Below are 20,510 nucleotides of genomic sequence, written 5' to 3'. Positions count from 1 at the left end.
GATGCATTTTCAATGGAAAATAAGAGTTCAAAATTGTTCGAATCAACGTCTATTTTTTGCACTAACAACTTCGTTTGTCTTACATTGAGATCGGCAGAATCATACTGGGTGAGAGGAAAATGTCAGAAAATATTTTAGTAAAATATATTCAAGTAGAGATTGATGGTTTTATTTATAATTTTTTTGTTTCGTAAGCTATTATTACTAGATGATGTCCAATTTTGGATTTAAAAATATGTGATGATAATGATGGTATTTATTTTAAACTGCCATCGTAGTTTTTTTTTTTTTTTTTAATTTGTTTACTGTCCATGGTCCATATGTGGCTGAATAACAAAGTTACAATAGTTACTGCTATGTCCGTCGAGGGTTAATAAAGTGAGTGTATGTCTTTGTTAAAAAATGCTAGAAAATATCGTTCTGTCATTATAATTCGTTCATAATCTTTTTAATTATAATTGCATAGGGGCAAGACATGTATTATGAGTATTTATACGAAATTCGCCAAATATACTTAAGCGTCATTTTCGTTTTAACTGAGATAATTCATGAACAAAATGTCTTGTTTGAAATAATACTTTCAACTTATACAATATTATTTCCGGTATAGATGCATATATATATATATAAATAGGTATGGGAAATCATTTACGTTGAACAAGATTCCTTTCTCATTTATCAAACCCATAGTAAATTACATAGTAGGTACTTGATTTTGTTTACAATCAAAACCGGTATATACTTCAAACACGAACAAATTGATGACCTACATAAATGGAAGGTAAGAAGACATACACGCATGTACATTATATGTATTCACTTAAAATCAACGTTATTTTCTTAAGTTTATTTTGTCGCAATATAATTTTTTTTTTTTAATCTCAACTCAATGAAATTTAATCTTATTGAAGAAAATAATAGTAAAAAATACAGGTAGGTACACGTATAACGATAGTCAATGAAATCTAACGAATGCTTTCATCGATGATTTGAGGATATTCTTAACGATTAATGGTTCCAGTGATTTGTAGATTTATTATTTTATATTTACGTACAGTAAACAACTATTAATAGAATAAAAGATGAACAGAATAACTCTTAAGTCAAATTTTGTCAACGTGCTCAAGGATGCTAAATCTTAGAGTTTAACAACAGTTGTGTGCATGTGCATATGCATCATATTGATATTTGGACATGTGGATCGATTATTAGAATAATAGTTTATTTTAAGACTGTAGTGCATATGAAAGGCACTATTGGTAAGGATTATAGTCGCAGTAAACGGTAAGTGATTCAATGTATAATATACATTATATATTATTTTATAGTATAAAACTGCACAACTCGACTTTGATCTTTGAATATATATCTATATTGATAAATAAATTCGCATTGGCGTGCATTTAAATTTACTAAATTATTTACTATTATACTATTATTGGGTTTTGCTATTTATTATGTGAAATATTTCAATTATCGAGTTTGGTAAATGTTTGTTAAATGTTTTTAGTTTGGAAACTTTTTTGTCGTTTTCTCACCGACTACGTTTTTCTCATTAGTCATAAGTGAAAATATAAATATAAATATAAAGAAGATTTTTAAAATAAAATTGAGTGTTTAGTAAATAGTCAATATCAATGAATTTATTTAGTTACTAAATGATACCAAATACCTAAAATTAATATAAAAAAAATTAAATGTTAATTATTTTCATTCTTTAATAATTAATATTTTTTCGTAATTTTCAGTTTAATATACTAGAAAACCATACTATTAGAATAAAACAGTCAAACTAATATACGAGTATATATATAGGTATATATAAATCAGACTTCATAATCGGACTATTCGTATTAAACAGTCGAAAGTCTTCGCCGACAAGTCAGTCTAGGTAGGTCACACAGCTTCGAGACAATCGTTCGACGGTAATCGCACGGTTATCTAAATGTTTAATAATGTAATTAATTAAAAAAATATTGATTATCAATGGTAGTACTTAGCGATATCATATTTAAGTGGATGCGTTCTCTGTGATACAACAGAAAAAAAGTCATGTTATTATTATTTATTAATCTCTTTTCATTTACATTAAACTTGTAGAGTAATAATTGTTGTAATTGTTTTTTCTTTATACTTTGCTAATAATTAGCTTATGCCATTATTTTAAATATGTTTATTATGTAAATATCGCTGAAAAAAATAATATAAGAAGTATTATGTTCAATGTTTAGTAGTTGGGTGTGGAAAATGTGTTAAATTGAATGTTAGAAGTTAAAAAGCATAATAGGTGAATAACATTAATATTAATATATTTGGTTGTTTATAATTATACATTTGAGATTATAATAAGTATACAAAGATTTTTATGTGACTAAAAAAAAAGCATTTATTGGCATAGAAAAGTGACATCCATCGAAATATTTTTTCTATAAATGATTATTAGGTATATCAATCGTTGTTCTTAGTTGACTACACGCTGTATCCAATCTCATGTTTTTATCACATTAATATTTACACAGAATAAAAGTCGAAAAAACTCACAGTATCTCTTAAGGGAGCACTACGTACAAAACATGAATCTTTTCGATGGGAAAAATTTTCTTCTTTCACTTTTATTTTATGATATTTTAGTAAAAACATAAATCATATTATAGTAGTTATATTATTTTATCACAACGGTAGAACACGAAACTTCTAACCAGGAGTTATCACTAACCGACACATGTACAATAAAAAATATTTTGTATCTACCTTTTTTTATCAAAGGCGCAGTAGACACATTTCTTCTCGAAATTATTTTATACTATATCTCTTAATTTTTTTGAGTTTTGACACTTTTAAACTGTAATACTAAACAGTTTAAGAAAAATTTCCTTAGAAAATTGACTATTATCATTTTCCCCGTAGTTCTTCAATCGTTTTCAAGTGTGCTAATACCATAAGTTGAAGTATTTCAATAACAATAAATATTTTAATCATCATAATTTATAACGTAAAATTTAAATTTATGTTCCATTGTATTTATATAGGTATATAATATACGACAGGTATAGTATATGACAAATCTGTAAAACTAATTAACGTTAAAACTAAAAAAAGAAAAGTAAAACCACGTCAGAGTTTACACCGTAAGAATACTGTTCTAGAGTGGAGTCTATATTTAATTTTTAGTTTTCCCTTAATGTTGTCAGTAGACTTGAGGCAAATAAGTGATAGGTAAAGCGTTTCTTAAGTACCGTTTTACTATGATAATTATAATATTATATTCATTTTATAGTATTGTGTATTTATCAGTACTTTCTGTATGTACGATTTCGTTTGGATGCCGACCGTGCAATCGATAAATTTGCGAATGCGAATACCAAAATGGTTGTAAAAATTATAGAGTTTATTCTGGGAAGTTTATGCTTCATACATTTCAGCGTGTTGAATAAATAATAATATTTATACATGAAGGAACAAATGTGTTTTATTTAAGATAAATATTAAAAATTTACTACTATGTAACATACTATTGTATCATACAAACAAAATTAAAATCAACGAAATACAAATATTAATGGTTATAAAAATACGAAAACAAAATAAAAAAATAAAAAATAATTTTAAATACATAAAGCCGATCGTAATAAAAAAAAAAAAAACTTTAAATGCTAATTTTTTTTTTCGTGGTAATTTGGTGCGAAATGTAATATTATAATGGATGTAACTACAATTGGTGTTGTACTAGAGAAGTACGGAACCATTTGAAAATATTGCATCGCTGGGGGTGCAGTGATCCACTTTTTGAGATTTTCTGGGTGCAGATTAAAATTCTGTTTTGAAATAAGTTTTGGTCAATATCGATGACGACGCTCATAGAGACTTAAGTTTTGGTATCAAGTTCATCAAATGTATATTGTGACACACGAAAAAATTTAAAAAAAAATTCACTTTATATGTTCTTTGACTGTTGTAATGATAGTAAAACGAACTATTCAATATTCGTTCTCGGTTTTTATGATGAACCCAACATTTTTGTTGCACTCATTTTTTCTTTTGCTATAGTGTACATAATAAAACCAATGTATATATTGTCCATATTTTAAGACCAAAAGAGAATAATTAAATGTATGTAGCTTATTTTATATAAATGTCGTTTATGTTAAGGCTCGTGTGACTAGGCTGATAACGTCCATTTTTTCAACACTTGTGTTGACTAATCTATTCATAATTGATGTAAATTACCAAACATATTTTGGAATCCCTGACAAAAGAAAAAAACTCTACATTCGCCAACCGATATTAGTATTAGCTAATCGTGAGCCTAAACTTGTTTTAATAATTTTTGAAGTAGTTCTTCTTGTTCAGCTAATTCCATCATATGTTTTCGATGATTTTCCATTTCGGTGATTTTTTGTTTTTTCCTGTGAACATTAATTAAATATTAAAAAACAATAAATATATTTCCAAGAGGAATAATATGTAAATTATATGAGTATAATTAATTTCAATATATATTTTAATAAAGTAATCATGTATGAAATATGACGATGCGATTATATTTTACACAAACGGTCAAGTATTCGTAGAATATTCAAAATGTATACATTTCAAAATAAGAAATTGGCATTCGTGGATTACGCACAGCAATATAAACGTGCTTACAGTGGGTACGAATATTGTTGGCATTTATAATACAATCGAATTGCTATAACTCGAAGTTGAAAGGGCTGAAATTGGCTTCGATATATCTAAGTCAAATTTATCAAAATTATGTCAAGATTTTGATTTATGTAATGAAATTTAATTTTAAAATTGTATGATAAAAAATCGTGATGATAATTATATATACAAGTATTTTCATATTTATTTAAAATAATTTGTTATTAGTTTTTAGTTCTTCAGCTGTTTATTCACTAAGTCTTCTAATTTACCTACGACTTTGAATATTGAAGTATCCACACCTTCGACAGATGCAACAATCGTCTAACAGTTTAAAATGATAACATTGCTTGGTTTGCCGTAATCATATTTAATGTTCTTTGAGAATCATAATTTCGGAATCACTATTGAAATTATATGATTTCATTAACCAGTAAATACTTATGTTATTGTGTATTTGCTAATAATTAGTTTCTATCTACTCGTTTACTATTATAATTTTACAATAGAGAAAATATAATATTTTTATATAAATACTTCGATAAGTTATGTGTCACAATTTTATATTCGAGACTTAAACAATACATTGAGTGTTATGAGAATTTCTACAGTAATAAAAAAAATATTGAGTTATCACGATTTGACTGTATATCTTTCACCATTATGGCACTTACCATTATCTTTTTTCTGGTGTTAATTTGATCGTTTAAATATTTTCTAATCTGCCATTTGTTTTGTTTTCTCTTTTCGGACAGTTCCTTCATCTCATTTAAATATTTTTCGCGATCTATCATCGACTCTTCGTACGTCATGCGATTTATTTGTTTTTGTTGTTCGATCAATGCTTCGCGTATTTTCAATTGTTCCATTAGTATTTTGTTCCCTTCCTATTAACATAATCATATTAATGTTATTCTGACACAAGGTAACTTTTCGCTCTACAAAGCTTCTAAAAAAGCAAATTCGAACCTCTACGCGTTTCCGTCGTGATTCATAATTTTTGCGTTCAATGGATAATTTCAGATCATCTATTTCCTTCATTTGTTTCATCAATATGTTCGACATTTCATTGTTTTGCTTTCTGCGTTCTTCTTTGATCATCGCGTCGTGCTTCATAAACATCTCGTTTTCACGTCGCAACTGAATCTATAATAATATTATGGAACATTGCATTTTTATTTAAATTTAATAATTTGGGTTGCGGTTTGAAACCTTTGCTTCACAGTCATCTGTAGTGTTCTTAGTAAAATTATCCGGATTTGTGGTTGCAAACGTATCGTTTAAAGTTGATATCGTCTCGTTCGGTTTTGAAAATAATTTCATTCGTTCTTCGATGAACTGTTCGATTTCTTCTTTGTTCCGTTTCCGGTTTTTTATTCGTTCCAGTTTTTCTGCAATAAAATCGACACTATAATTTAGATATATGTATTCGGACATAGTATTAAACTTAAGCATATATTATTTAGCTTAGCCCTCTCAAATATTTTAATATTTCAAAATCGAAACTTTGTTAGATATGTTATTCGCTGTTTTTATAATTATCTGTTCATTTTTTTTGAAAATCGTAAAATAAGAAATAATAAAAATCTATTTATAATACCATTAACAATACCAATTAGTTCGACTACTTGTGAAAGAAGTTTCACTGCAATGAAAAAAAATAAAAATGTGGCTAAGGTTCAACGAATTTTCAATACTATATATTGAAAAAAATATATCGAAAAATATAAAAAGCGATGATATTTTGAATATCTTTGCTGATACAAATAGATATGGGCGCTTGTAAATTGCACCCACATCAAGTAGGTAGTAAAAATACTATAGTTAATTGCGCCCATAGCATCTGCCAAGTAACCTCATATTTATAATTTTATGGATAAAATATTAGATTTACAATCTGAAATTTATATAAAAATTAATAGTATAAATGAATCTTATAGGTTCATATATTACATTTGTTTCTACATTTCAAAACACCAAATCAAAAAAAAATTTAAAAAAATGGAAAAAATTATTCAACAGTACAATGAAAACACTATTATGAGGGCTGAATATGTGAAGATGATGTCTCATTACTATGCAGATAACTTATAACTGTATTTTTTATTTTTCACCTAACAAAAAATATTTAAAAAACTATAGTTAATAGGATAATATTTAAAAAAAAAAATTAATTTTCTTATTTTTATTAATTATTTTTTTCATTTCAAGTAAACAAAAAAAAAAAAAAACATTTTTGGAGGACAGTGATAGTCGCCTTTTCGTGGTGTCCTCTGGGTAATGCTATATAAAAATTATATTTCTGTTAGGCGCAATTTACTATACAAAAATTTGTACCTGAAAAATACCAGGCGTAATTTACTACACAAAAATATATACCTGAAAAATACCGAGCGCAATTTATAATTGTTTCTCTTCGTTGAGCGCAATTTACGTTTGCCCATAGATATTTGTCATTAAAATAAAGTATTCATTATTTTTAAATATGCGTTATTTAGTGTTTTTTTAATACAATTTAAACATATCTATATTTTTAATAGTAATAAGTTTTACTTGTGCATGGAAAGGGATTGTGAGGGAAGTCCCTGCGGGTTATTTTACATTAAATTATTATAACCCCCCAAAAATTTAACCAAATGTTCGCCTATTATTTATATGTTACAAGTGGTGTTAGTTAGGTGTTTTTATTACAAGTATGTTAAACATACTTTTCCTACTCACCAAGTTCTTCCTCTTCAACTAATTGTTTCTTTAACATTATTAAATCATTACGTTCGATATTTTTCAACTCTTTTTCTTGTTCCCGTATAATTTCTTTTTCTTGTAATTGTTTATGTAATTCATTTCGAAATTGTTCTTTTTGTTCCAAAATTTTGCGTTTTTCTTGTTCTTTTTGGTGAATCTAAATAAAACAATATTACGATGCAGTTTTATTTATTTATAAAATACATTTTCAAATTTAAAATTTAGTATGATATTGTAACTAATATTTTCAATAGTACGTAAAATTAACAACAATTGCATACAAATTTTCTTAAAAACTATTGGAAATAAAAAAAATATATACAACATAAAAAATATAATATAATAAATTCTAATATCAATAATATTATTTTATGAAGTTTGAATGATGAATTTGTTTGTATCGTAGTGGCCTTGATACCCGAGTATCCGGGACTACCCGGGTACCCGAGTACTCTAGTTTTACGGGTATTACCCGATTTACAAAATTTCGGGTACCCGTTATGGTTTGTATACTCATTACCATCTAGATAATTGTGTAATGTATAATTTAATACTGATTACCTCTTCGGAGTTAAGACTTAGCTAAACCGTTTACGTATATCAAAAACTTTCGGGTAACCGAAAATTTTGGGAAATGGGTACCCACTACCCGAAAACGTTCACTGCCCTCAAAATCGGGTATTACCTACATCAAATCAAGAGAACCAGTACATACGTATAATATAATATGCAGCATTACAATTTGTATGATTTACTTATATATTAGCATTATTAGCACAATAATTAATAGCCTAAGAAATAACGTATGATATTATCTCGAATACTTCATATTATCTCATATGAGAAGTGACAGTTTTGTGTTCAGTGGAAAGGGAGGTTAAGGGATAAGACTCAATTATTTTCCTTTTAAATGTGTTCATAATACAACTATAATTTATCAAAAATTTTATAAATAGTAATTTTATGAGTTAAAAGCAATTTGAATGGCTTAACCATTTAAGTCGCCCTGTAAAGTTTTTTGCTTCATATCACAATCACTTAATTATATTATTACTTTTAACATCCCTAACCTCTCATTGAAAAATCCTGGGCATTACATATTTTATGTCGACACTTTGTAACAAATTTTATTTATATACATATGAGTATACAACCTATTGGGTATCAACATTATCGTAAACACTTTCATACGTTTCTCAACAGAAGATTTAGTTGTTGGTACATGACATTAATTTTTGGAAGATTTTACTCCTTCGCATTTAAAATATTAATCTTTCAGCTTTTGATTGGTATGTTGAAAACAAAATTACAACATGTACACAATTATTTTTATTGGCTACTAACCATAACGAGTTTCTATGACGTATTAAATTAAATTTTTTAACTAACAATAGTTCGTATTTTGTCACATCAACAGTGGAGTCGAGAGTGAAAACATACAAATTCCTTCTAATATTTCTTGAAGTCATCAGAAGTTTCATTAATACTTAAAGCTTCAAGTTTAAGCGATTTTAAATTGTCAGTTAACTATTTTCTCCATATCACTGATCAGTGGTCGATTTGTCGAATTTTGAAATAGCGGATTCGCCAGTCATTGGAGATAGTTTATGCAGACATATGTCGAGCAGATATTTCTACAAGGTAAGGTCGTTTAATCTTATTTCAACCCTTTTAAACCTAAATTATTAAATATTTAATAAAATAATTATTTTTAAAAACATTTTAGTATGTATTTAATGGTCAATTTTTAACACTTTAAGATTTTAAAGATTTTGAAGATTTTTGGGTCAAATGAAAACAAACAATTATTTTTGTAATTTTTGAAAAATTTAAGTTGTATAAACCTCAAGTATTAATTTATTTACTAAATAAAAAAATTGTTTTATTATAGTATACTATACTCATAAGCGAAGGAGACCTGTATTTAAGGGAGTGCCTACTATACTTTTGGACTTTATATTTACAAAACATGTAGGTATATTTAATAAATTATTATGTATAAATAGTTAAATAAACATAAATCAAATTTTTTATTCAATATTGTGATAATTAGTCCCTTGAATATGTTTTATTTGAATCTAGTACATTTTTCTAAGAAAGCTATAATTATTTATGATTTGTACTCTTGTAGTCAATTTTAATTGAAATAATAAGTTTTTGCACTAAAATTTAGTTTTAGTATTTCTATTAAAAAACATAATTTATTTTTTTACGAATATATAAGAATATATAATATTTAGTCTATGCAAAAACAGTTAAAATAAGAAACACTTACACTCACTTTTAGACTTACATCTTAGGGTTCCAGTTTACTACATTTCGGGAGATGCTCGGGTACATATATGACTACAAGGAAAACTATCTAAAGCGGACCCTGAATAAAATAAAAAACTATTCAATACGGAATTTTTCTATGGTTTTGGCACGTTCTATAGTTTTATATAGACGCTGAACATTAATAAAACGTAACCTTCTTAACGCGGGAACGGAACGATTTTGTAAGTCCCATGCAAGTAAAAACCTTGCATAAACCGGAAAAATGACGCATGTGTGTACTATAAACCAAATATAAGGTATAAAATATAGATATGTACATCGTTGCATGTTTATCGTTAAATAGTGATAAATAAAGAAGATAAAATTGTTCTATACATATTCGTACAATATATGTACATCAGGCCCGTATTTAAAAATTTAGTACCCTCGGGCATATAATTTATGTCCCCCCCTCCCAAATAAATAATAATAATATAACACTTATTATTTCGTCCATAATCGAGATTCTTTATTATTAAAATATAACTTATAAATGAAAATCGTTTAATACTTTTTTTAATTAACAATTTATAATATAATAAAAATACAATTTTTTTTTTTTAATTTACAAATTATAACATAATAAAACATACTATTTTCTTTTTTTATTGTTTTTTTTTTTCATTAGTTACATCATTTTTAAAATTAATTTTGTTAAAATATTTTGCCACCCATGAGACTTGACGCCCCCGGGCATGTGCCTACCCGTGCCCCCCCTAAATACGGACCGGATACAACATACAATGCATATTATCGCATAAACGATTCGAACCAGGGGCGGATCTGAAGCTTGGTTTAGGGGGTGGCGAATAGGAATATTATGAGTGATATATATAAAACACAATGAATACTTTACCGTAATTTCAGCAATTTAAGGAAAAATAAGTACAACGTTTATATTCACTGTAGGTATATCTTTACTTATAATTATAAAAATTTTAATACTGAAAAATATTTATTACAATAATAATTTAACATTTCTTTTTTTTTTCATTTGCAAATCTATTAATATCATTTTCTACCTTTACAAGTCAGTCGACTTTGCCTATCCGTGATCTTAACAATGTTTTTAATCTAAAAATTAATAATAGTAGAAATAAGCAAACATGCAAATCCTCATAGACACCCGCGATATATTATAATACTGTGGGATTGCTCGGTCGTCGGTGCAATAAGCACGCGACGATCACCGAATAGCGTACATAGAAAATACTAAAATACTAATAATAATATCACAGGTACACAACTTAATGTTTGATGCTTTAGTTAATGATTATAGGCTATAGACATGAATTAATTTAATATTATTATTAGTCTTCATGGTTATGGCTAATATAGTAAACTATTATTTAATATCATGATACTTTCTGCTATGGTCACGAACTAAAATAGTATCTATAGCTACTTAAACAATGATAAACATAATTATAATTATATTTTATTTATTTTTATTATGTATATAAAAATACTAAATAAATCTGTAATAAAAAAAACCCAGGGGGGGGTGAACGCCACGTCGCCCCCCCCCCATAAATCCGCCCCTGATTCGAACTTTCTTCTTTGTAACTGAGAAACAGTCATACACCAATAGTCGTACGTACACTTTTAATTTTATCTTCCGTTCATCATATTAAATATAAAAATGAAAATATAAGTGTCTATGAAAAATATCAATTGATCTATATGAGTATAAAAGAATAATTGAATAATTCGGAATTTTTCCGTTTTATTGAATAAAGCGGAAAACTGCTTAAGCGGAATTTTTGGTTGGTCCCATGCGATTTCGTTTTAGACAGTTTTCACTGTATACTCCGATAACTGATAATTTTGATTTTGCAAGTAGTAATTGGCTTAAATTTTGTCTATGATTATACAAAAATAGTTAAAGCTATAATAAAATGTAATTAGTTTTTTTTTTATTTTGAAAAATACAATCTGAATAGTTTATATACAATAAGAATTTATTGATATTATTATTTGTTATTATTTTATTTGATGTTATATTTTTATTATTTAATAAGTTAAAAATCAATTTAGGAACTTCAATTAATTCAAGTCTTTAATAATTTTATATCGAATTTAACAAGAGTTGAAGTATATTAGCATTTATAAATCAAAGAGAGTGAGATGTGTACGTAATAAATTATCTTAATACATTATAAATATATTTCATAATAAATTTATGAGATAGTCTTTCGCAATCACCCCTTATAGAGGTATAGAAAAAAAAATATAGTCTTTCCAGTCTGGTTCGTAGGGCTGGGTATGTTTTTTGTCTGGCGTCACGACTTGACTAACCCTTCCACGAGGACCCACCTTGACGTGGTGGGGGGGGGGCTTGCATCCCTCAACAGTTCTGAGAACTATGCCAACGGTAGCTTACTACTAACAGGGTCTTCCATGACAAACTGAGGGTTGACAAAGCGGTTCTCAATAAAGGGTAGGGCGGGCTCTCAGCCTCGGGTAGCACCCGTCCTAGAGGAAGGAAAATCTTAATCAAAAATCCCCTGGCAGTAGGGTTAAAATGTGTTGAAGGAAATCACTCGAAAAATCACAATATGAGTTACTATTAGTCAAGTATTGTTACCACCTCAGGGATTTCGGAACCCCAGAAGTCGGCAGTAGTGGGTGGTTCCGGTGTCAAAATCGGTTCCAACGTAGCGGGTCCATTTCGGTCGTCATTAAACGACCGCGAGGGTACGGGGATGACCAACCAGGCCCCCGTCACTTTACCCATTACTGGTGCGAAGAAGAATTGCGGGCCACGTCGACGGCAGCGAGCAGCGAACTGGTCACCAGACGTGACCTTCATATCGATCACTGTCTGAAAAACACATGCCACCACCCGGGGTGGGTATTCCCAAACAGAGCGTCCATTTTTCGGTGACCAAGAAACCGAATCTTCGAGGACCAAGATACTGGGTGAGAACAAGTACGCGGACGTCGGCATTCTGACGCCGCCCCGAGAATTTGGAACATTAAAGCACTGGCTGAGAATCGTAAGAGACCATATGACGCGTGCTAAGACCGCTTCCACCTACAGTTTCTCCAGTACGTTTCCATCGGGAGCCCCTTTGATGGTTCCACCGCATTGAAGTTGCCGAAACCGTCGACCACCACTCAAGGACACCAGAACCCGGGGCCCCTCGACGCCGAAGCGAAACAAGCCGCTTGGCGGTTCCAGTGACGACCTGTTGCCGACAAGGTGCATTTCTCGGTGTCCACGTGCCCGAACGTGTTGGCCGCGCACGTGGCCCTGAGGTGCGTTTTTGGCACGGTCGTCGACCCGTTCTGCAGCGTCGGCCGCCTGGCCGTTCGGCTGGCGCGCACGTGCCAAAAGGTGATCGCCGTGGACAATGACCCGGCCAAAATACGGTTGGCCCGCCGGAAGACCGCGGAGCTTGGAGTCACCCACCGGATTGAGTTTCGGGTCCGTGACAGCTTTGCGGTGTTGTTCGGAGTAATATTCAACGTTACTTCGCCGCCGTGAGATCGAAACCGGCAGTTCAGTGCCGAGGATTTGTGCAGTCACCAGAAGGGCGGACTATCCGGCATTCTCGAGATCACCCCCGTTGTCGTTCTCGACGTGCCCAAAACCCTTCACTTGTCTCAGACTGTGGAAGTTTCGAGAGACCATGGTTTTGGGTGCGTGGAGATCGAACACGTCAGCGTTGAGGGATGGAAGAACTCCTCAAACGTCGTTCTGTACCTATAGAGGTTGAGCAAGGGCGGGGGAGCGATCCAACCGACCGTCTCAGAAGTGCTGTTAAATCCGAAATCGGTAGAAACGCTACAGAGACCATATGCGTAATCGCATGTTTAATCGACAATAGATGGAAGACATCGTGATCCAGAATATTTTTTTTTATCATCAAAACATTCATAATTCTAGTACTGTTTACTTATTTTTATTTTTTTTTCCAGCGACACACGTACAGACATATCCAACCGGTAGTCTCGGGGGTGAAATTAGACCAGAAATCTATTTCGCCACCGAGACTATATGCTTAGTTGGCTCTTTTTTCTTATTTTATACATTTTTTTATACCTTTTGTTGTATGGTACTACTTTTTCAACTACTTAATTTAATTCGTCAATTTTTTGGTTTTTACCCTTCACAGGGTTTTTCTTCTTTTATACAATTTTTATAACATATTTATTTTTTCATATTACTAAGTTTTTTTTTTTTTTTATAACAATTTTCACTTTTTTTTTATATTTTCATAATTTTTACTACATTGCCTTTTATCTGTGTAGAAATTTTATACTTTTATGATGTTAAAATAAATGTTTAAAACTACTGTTATGATAAAAATTGAGTATAATTGTTATTTTGCTATGATGGTCGAATCGAATCGTGTTGTCTCTTAATTTAATTTTTTTTTTCAGTTTTATTATTGTAAAACTTTTAAATGTATGCCAAGCTTATGGACCTGAAGTTGGCTCCCCGCCTATATCGAATCAAATCCGGAACTATCCCCAAATTTAATAACCTTTTAGTAATTACTTGTAACTACCTAATGGTCTTGATTTTCGAGATTACTCAATTTACAAAATGTTGGGTAACCGTTATCGATCGGGTGCCCGTTAAGGTTTTGGTTTTTACCATCTAGATAACAATTAAAATCTGGCCTTTTATTCCAAATGGTTTGGATTTTAATCGTTCAATGTTAATTTAAACATTTTTTATTTATGATACAAACTTTAATAGTTTATTTTTAACATTATAATAAATGTTATCCTTGAAATTTTAATTATTTAACTATATATATAGTATAGTGTATATATATATAGTATAACTATATATAAATTTCTTATTAATAACTGGCTTATGTAATCTAACCCGGGTACCCAGGGGTATTACCCACATCAAATCAAGAATACTATTGTATCGTCTTTACCACGTACAACATTAACCAATATACGAGTACTCCTAGTGTTGGATTTAAGAAATTTAACGACTGGGGCTAATAAAAATATAGCATTCTTACGTCGGTGGACGTACGAGGTATGTTCATGACTTTTTTATTTTTCATAAACTTAAAGAGACCCTTATACTTAACTGTGTCTTGAACAAGCATACTCACTTGCCCCTCCCCCATATCCTATACTGTCTACATATACCTTATGTACAAGAGTATGTACTAAATATTAGTTTATTATTCATGAATGATTTTTGGTAAACTATACAATTAAACACGTTAAGATTTGTATTTTTACTACCTACTCTTGGTTTTATATTCAAATTTATATTTTTATATTAAGTAACCGTTATTAACTTTTATTAATTTAATATTTTTAACCACAAATACATTTAATAATCTACATTACTTGGATAGCAAGACCAAAGCATAAAAACAAAAAGGTATATTTTAATATTAATACTGTGTTCCTTAACTAATTTATTAATTTAATATTTATAATATATAATTTCACACGTTTAGTATGTAAAAGTATCAAATACAAATTATTAGTTAATTATTATTACATGTATCGAACAACATTATTTTGAATTAACCAATGTTCTTATTATTTAATATATTTTTTATTGAAACTTTGTGAAAGCCATTAAATTAATCCCTATGGTTAAAAATATTGGAAAAGAGTACCTAAGTAGTCCAGAATCAAAATTTAAATTTTGCCTCCCTATTTATAACAATTACTTTTGTTTTACTATAACCCCCTTTATAGTTTCAAATATTATAATAATTATAAAATATATACCTAAGTATTATTAATACACAGAAAAAAAATTGAGAAATAACGTTATTCTATTTTCTCATAGTTTTTTAATAGTATTAAGAAACATAATTAACTAGAGCATACCTGAAATTTAAGTGATTCTGTGTTCTCTAAATTAGCCAGCTCCCTTTTTTTCACTTTTTGTTCTTTTGCGATCATTTCTTTTTCCTGAATAATTTTATAGTTAAATTCAGCTATTTCTTTTTTACGTTTAGCAATAGCTGCAACTCTCAATTCGTCAGAATTTACTCTAAAAAAACCTTGCTCGTTTAGATGAATGAATATAATTTGTATTGTTTATACAAACATGAAATGCTGTAAACGTTTTTCTTCCACTATTTTACGTTCTATTTCATCTTTTTTTGTTTTTGACTCATCAATTATTTCCTGTAATTCTTCTGTGGATATTTTAGAAAGCTCTGGTTCCTTCTCATCTTCTATTAAATCTTGTCTAAAATATTAAACAATTACTTATTATTTCAGGACTGAGATTTTAATGCCCAAAAGTGCCATGTAATATTCATGCTATAAATATTAGCAAAATATTCAACAAAAACATACATTTTAGTTAAAAAAAAACAAATATGTTTTTTGGGAATGTATGTAAGGTAAACTTTTAACTGTTTAATTCATTTTACAACTTTTTTTTTGACTTGAAAATATTGCCGGAAATTCCTACCGCAAGTATAATGCATAAAATAAATACCGTATAGTAATCATTAAGGCCCGGATTTTTATGTAATAAAAAAGTCAAAATATGTAAATATTTATGTTTTTATTTTTGCTAAAATATGTATTAAAAACGTAAAATATTTAACAAAAAAAAATCGGTATTTTCCATTAATTTTTAATTATTAATTAATAATTATTCATTTAATCATCTTCATTTTGTCTTCTTCCGAACAATTGGATAATACGTACATTTAAAGATTTTCAAATTTTAATGTATGGCGGTTAGTTTTCAAAGTCAACTCGTAACGGCTGAGGCTGCATTCAACATTAACCGAGATTAATGGGGCATATTTCATACCACATACATCGGATGGTGTTACTTCAATATAATTTGACATATTTTCATTTATATTAGTAAGATTATACCTAATAATTTAATTTTTTTTTGTAAACCAACGTATTACCCAGTACGTAGTTTAAATATTTTTTATTATAACTCCGGATTCTCCTTGAACTTAATTTCATTGAATTTCTGCATTTTTCACTATCGCGAGACTTTCAATTATTGTTAGATTCAATGTTTATAATATTTTATTATTTTAACCAAGAAAAAATTTTTTTTTGAAAATATATGCTAAATTATTTTGCAAGTTATTAATTTACGTAATATCAGAAGTAATAGCAATTTTAGTATCTGAATCAAGATTTGAAATATCTTTTTTCATTTAATTCCAATATAATAATTGTAAATTAAATAAAAACTAAATTGAAATGATATGAAAATGTGAAATATTTACAAAATATGTGAAAATATGTAAAATAAAAAAAATAAATATATTATACAACATTCTATTAGAATCTATCAAAAATCTAAATGGAAAATATATATAATATTAAAAATAAAAATTGTATTATCTTTTCTTTTTTTTTATCTTTTTGATACTCGTACACTTAATGAATAAATTTGTTTCAGAAGTTTCAGATTTAAAATAAATTAATGACAAAGACGTACATTATACGCAGTTCATAAAGGCTCAAGAATAGTTTTAAGTAGTACTTATTATTATTTTTATTTACTTTTTTTTCAATTATGACATGAAAAATAAAATATAGCTATAAAAAAATATGAATAAATAATCCATGTTATTTCAAAAATTATTCATGATTTTTTTAAGTAAGCGTTTTTAAGCGCATAATTTTAGATATTTTGTGCATATAAATGTATATTTTTTGACTTTTTAAAGTATATTTCAAAGTATATTTTGTCAATTTTAAGTGCATAAATGCATGCTTATTTAGGTATTTTTTAGAGCATGTAATTATGAACCCTGGTAATCATGTTTTATACTTGATAAAATAATTTAATTTAATTTTTAATATCTACGTTTATTAAGTATTAAACATATGTATATAGCTATTATAGTTTAATTTTGTTGTACTTTACTTACGTTCTTCACTAATTGTTTCACATTGTTAATTATCATCAGTAATTATTATTATAATACTTATTATGTTTTATCTAACAACTCGTATTATTATCTTCACTGTATTAAATGAACATTTCATTGTTAAGGTTCACTAACGTTACACGGCAAAATCGAAATGTACATTTTGAACGAGAAATAAACGTTATACGTGCAATAAAAATATAAAATCAAAGTGAACAATTTAAATTTCGAACTATTGAAATATTTACCAAGTACTTTAGTAGGTAACAGTTGAATTGTATGGGTTACGGGTGTCTATAACTTTTAAAGAACATGAAAAAGACAGAAAGGCTTCAGCACCCCTAGTTTTTTCTTTGAAATTGCGTTCCTGAGTAAACTATCAAAAATAGTGTAATAAGATCATGGATGAATTAAATTATTAAATTAAACCTAAACCTTGTTTATTTGAATATTGTGTTTGAATTTTATTTGAATAAGTAATCGTACATACTTCGGACAGTCTTCTATAAACAAATGTTCATTGGCTTTCATTTCATCATCAACCATTTTTTTTATTAGATTATAGACACATTTCTTATCAGCCATGTCGATCATTTGGATGTGTTGAGTATGTCTTTTTATGCTTTTAAAATGATCTTCAGTTCCCATTTGATGTCTTTCAAGACGCATTCGTTCCATGTCACGAATTCGAAATTTGTAATCGCTTATCGGTTTTTTGGCTAACTATGATAATTATGAATATTACACAAATGTTTTACTTCGATGTTAAAAATATAGTTGCGCATAGGTACTTACTAATCCGTATGTATAAGCCTCAGGTCTATGAAATTCCATTGTTTGTGTTCTACAATTATTGACCGGAGTGGCGAATTTTTAAGGTTTTCCTTCGCATACCATTGTAATTTAGTTTTGTGTGATGTAAGTTTTTATGATAACATTTTAAATATTCTTCTTATTTTATTCTATTCTCACATTTGAGAACAATGTTGTTTGTTAGATATTTAAATAGTTGCCATACCAATTAAGGTTTGTATATTCAGTTACAAAAAGCTACCCATAGCAACATAATAGAGTGCATATACTCGATGTTTAAATCAATGATAAAAAAACTCAACTAGTACAACGAAAATAAGCTTTTACAGTAATTAACGTTCAAAGCAATAACTTTTTTTAAATCAATATCCCCAGACTAAAATGGAAGGATGCCAATGATAAATAAAATATCATAAATTTATTAATATTTAGTATACTTTCTCGCATCAGTTTCATTTTTTATAATATTTGGAAATCATTGTCCAAAATGGAAACCAAAATATATTATAAAACCTCAATTCAATTATTAAGAGAATAGAAAATTCACCTAGATATGGTTGACTTTTGATACTCAGTGGAATATAACATATTTACTTATATTTTTATGCAGTATAGAAACTATGACTATTTTTTAATACAAATTATAAAAATTTATCAATTAAAATGTTCAGCTAACTAATCGATTTACAACTACAATATAAAATAGTAATTCTTGTATTAAAACCATAAATTTGAAATAAATTTCCTAAAAAATTTTAAAAATATTAAGTCCTATTTTTTTAAAATGTGTTTGAATTTTAAATTATAAAAAAACTGAATGAAAATCACGAGAAGCGGCAATATTTTTTTAATCATTCATATATATTTAATTTTTAATTTCAATATACAAGGCTTTAAAACTAAATAAAAAATTCTAATTTTTCTTTTTAATTAATGAAAAAAATTACACAAAAAGTTACAAAAAAAAGTTTGTAAGCATTAGAATAATAATATTCAATTTAGCGGAAGTTGGATAATTCATCGAAATTCGTTGGGTTATTCGAATATTGATACGAATTTCGATTAAACGACTTAAGTTTTTTTGTGATCTAAAAATATATTTGTTGGTGGTTATTACATGAACATGAACAGAATGGTTCAAGGTATTTTCCCCGAATGACGTTTTTTTTACTAATACATGTTATTATATTATATGTATGAGGAATCTTCATGAAATGATCAATACAATCATAACAATTAAAGCCTGTCAAGTAATGTAAAGAAGAATAAAAATACAAAAAAATTCTGTTTTTTTTTTTTTTGTATTTTCACTCTTCTTTTTTTACATTTTCAAAGAACTTTTAAACAAGAAATTACTTTTTGTTTTCACCATATCAAAGAGCATCTAAAATTCCATCCTTTTTAAAAAAAAAAAAAGTGAAAACATGATTTTTGACAACTAAGCCCCCTTTTCATAGACACATATAGACAAGTATTTTTATGTCATCTGTAAGGAAAAATCTGTGAAGAAACTTGTATTTGATATTAAGCCTTTAGTGTATAAGTAAGTTAAAAAAACCATTTAAACAGAGAATACATGAAATCATGCATTCATAATAAATTCTACAACCCTTTTAGCATGAGGAAATTAAGATTTTATAATTTAATTATGAATAACACAAAACGAATTTTGACCGAATCCAATAACATGCAAAAGTATTTAATTCACAGACAAGCATTAAGCATGAATTAATTGCATTATACAGAAAGCAATGATACCACAAATGTTTTACTGGATATAATTGAAGTTATATAAAAATAATTATCGATATAATCATTCAATTAGAGTCTAAAACAGTGCCGTAAAAACCAGCTGTGCAGAATGTATATTGTAAATAGGCCCCGGCATTATACTTCATTATGAGGCCTACAACTGGTTACGACTGGATTTATAGGTTCGACTGGCATGAACATATCAATATTATTTTATATGAACGAAAACAACGTTAATTTCTAAATCTAGTTGTATCCCTTGCCCCGCATCCTTTTAGGTAATGCATATTATGTTTCCATTTTTAAATCATATCGTAAATATTATAAAAAACATATTATGAAAATAAAATGTAATAGTTGTAATAGTTTTCAAAATAA

General features: G+C 28.2%; 1 protein-coding gene across 1 annotated transcript; it reads right to left on the bottom strand.

Moving 5' to 3' along the window:
• Nucleotides 1–3,626: 3,626 nt before the first annotated feature.
• On the bottom strand, nucleotides 3,627–18,533 carry LOC112687095 (trichohyalin-like). Its single transcript, XM_025559643.1, has 9 exons — nucleotides 18,363–18,533; nucleotides 18,058–18,290; nucleotides 15,755–15,898; nucleotides 15,532–15,697; nucleotides 7,366–7,546; nucleotides 5,857–6,035; nucleotides 5,614–5,790; nucleotides 5,322–5,531; nucleotides 3,627–4,408 (listed from the first exon to the last, which is right to left on the bottom strand). Exons 1-9 carry the CDS (start codon nucleotides 18,399–18,401, stop codon nucleotides 4,307–4,309), a joined length of 1,431 nt encoding a protein of 476 aa, XP_025415428.1. The 5' UTR covers nucleotides 18,402–18,533; the 3' UTR covers nucleotides 3,627–4,306.
• Nucleotides 18,534–20,510: the final 1,977 nt, after the last annotated feature.

The sequence above is a fragment of the Sipha flava genome, unplaced genomic scaffold, assembly GCF_003268045.1.
Source record: "Sipha flava isolate LNK unplaced genomic scaffold, YSA_version1 330_pilon_pilon, whole genome shotgun sequence".
Classification (NCBI taxonomy): domain Eukaryota; kingdom Metazoa; phylum Arthropoda; class Insecta; order Hemiptera; family Aphididae; genus Sipha; species Sipha flava.
The sequence above is the reverse complement of the archived record's forward strand: the minus strand, read 5'-3'. Positions and strand labels throughout refer to the sequence as shown.

What these genes read in the sequence shown, in the direction of transcription:
- LOC112687095 (XM_025559643.1), bottom strand. Translation starts at nt 18,401, where the DNA reads ATGGAATTTCATAGACCTGAGGCTTATACATACGGATTA. An exon ending in TTTATAGAAGACTGTCCGAA is followed by an intron (nt 15,899 to 18,057) that starts GTATGTACGATT and finishes TTAATATTTTAG; the next exon opens with ACAAGATTTAATAGAAGATG. An exon ending in TTAACACCAGAAAAAAGATA is followed by an intron (nt 4,409 to 5,321) that starts ATGGTAAGTGCC and finishes ATTAATGTTCAC; the next exon opens with AGGAAAAAACAAAAAATCAC.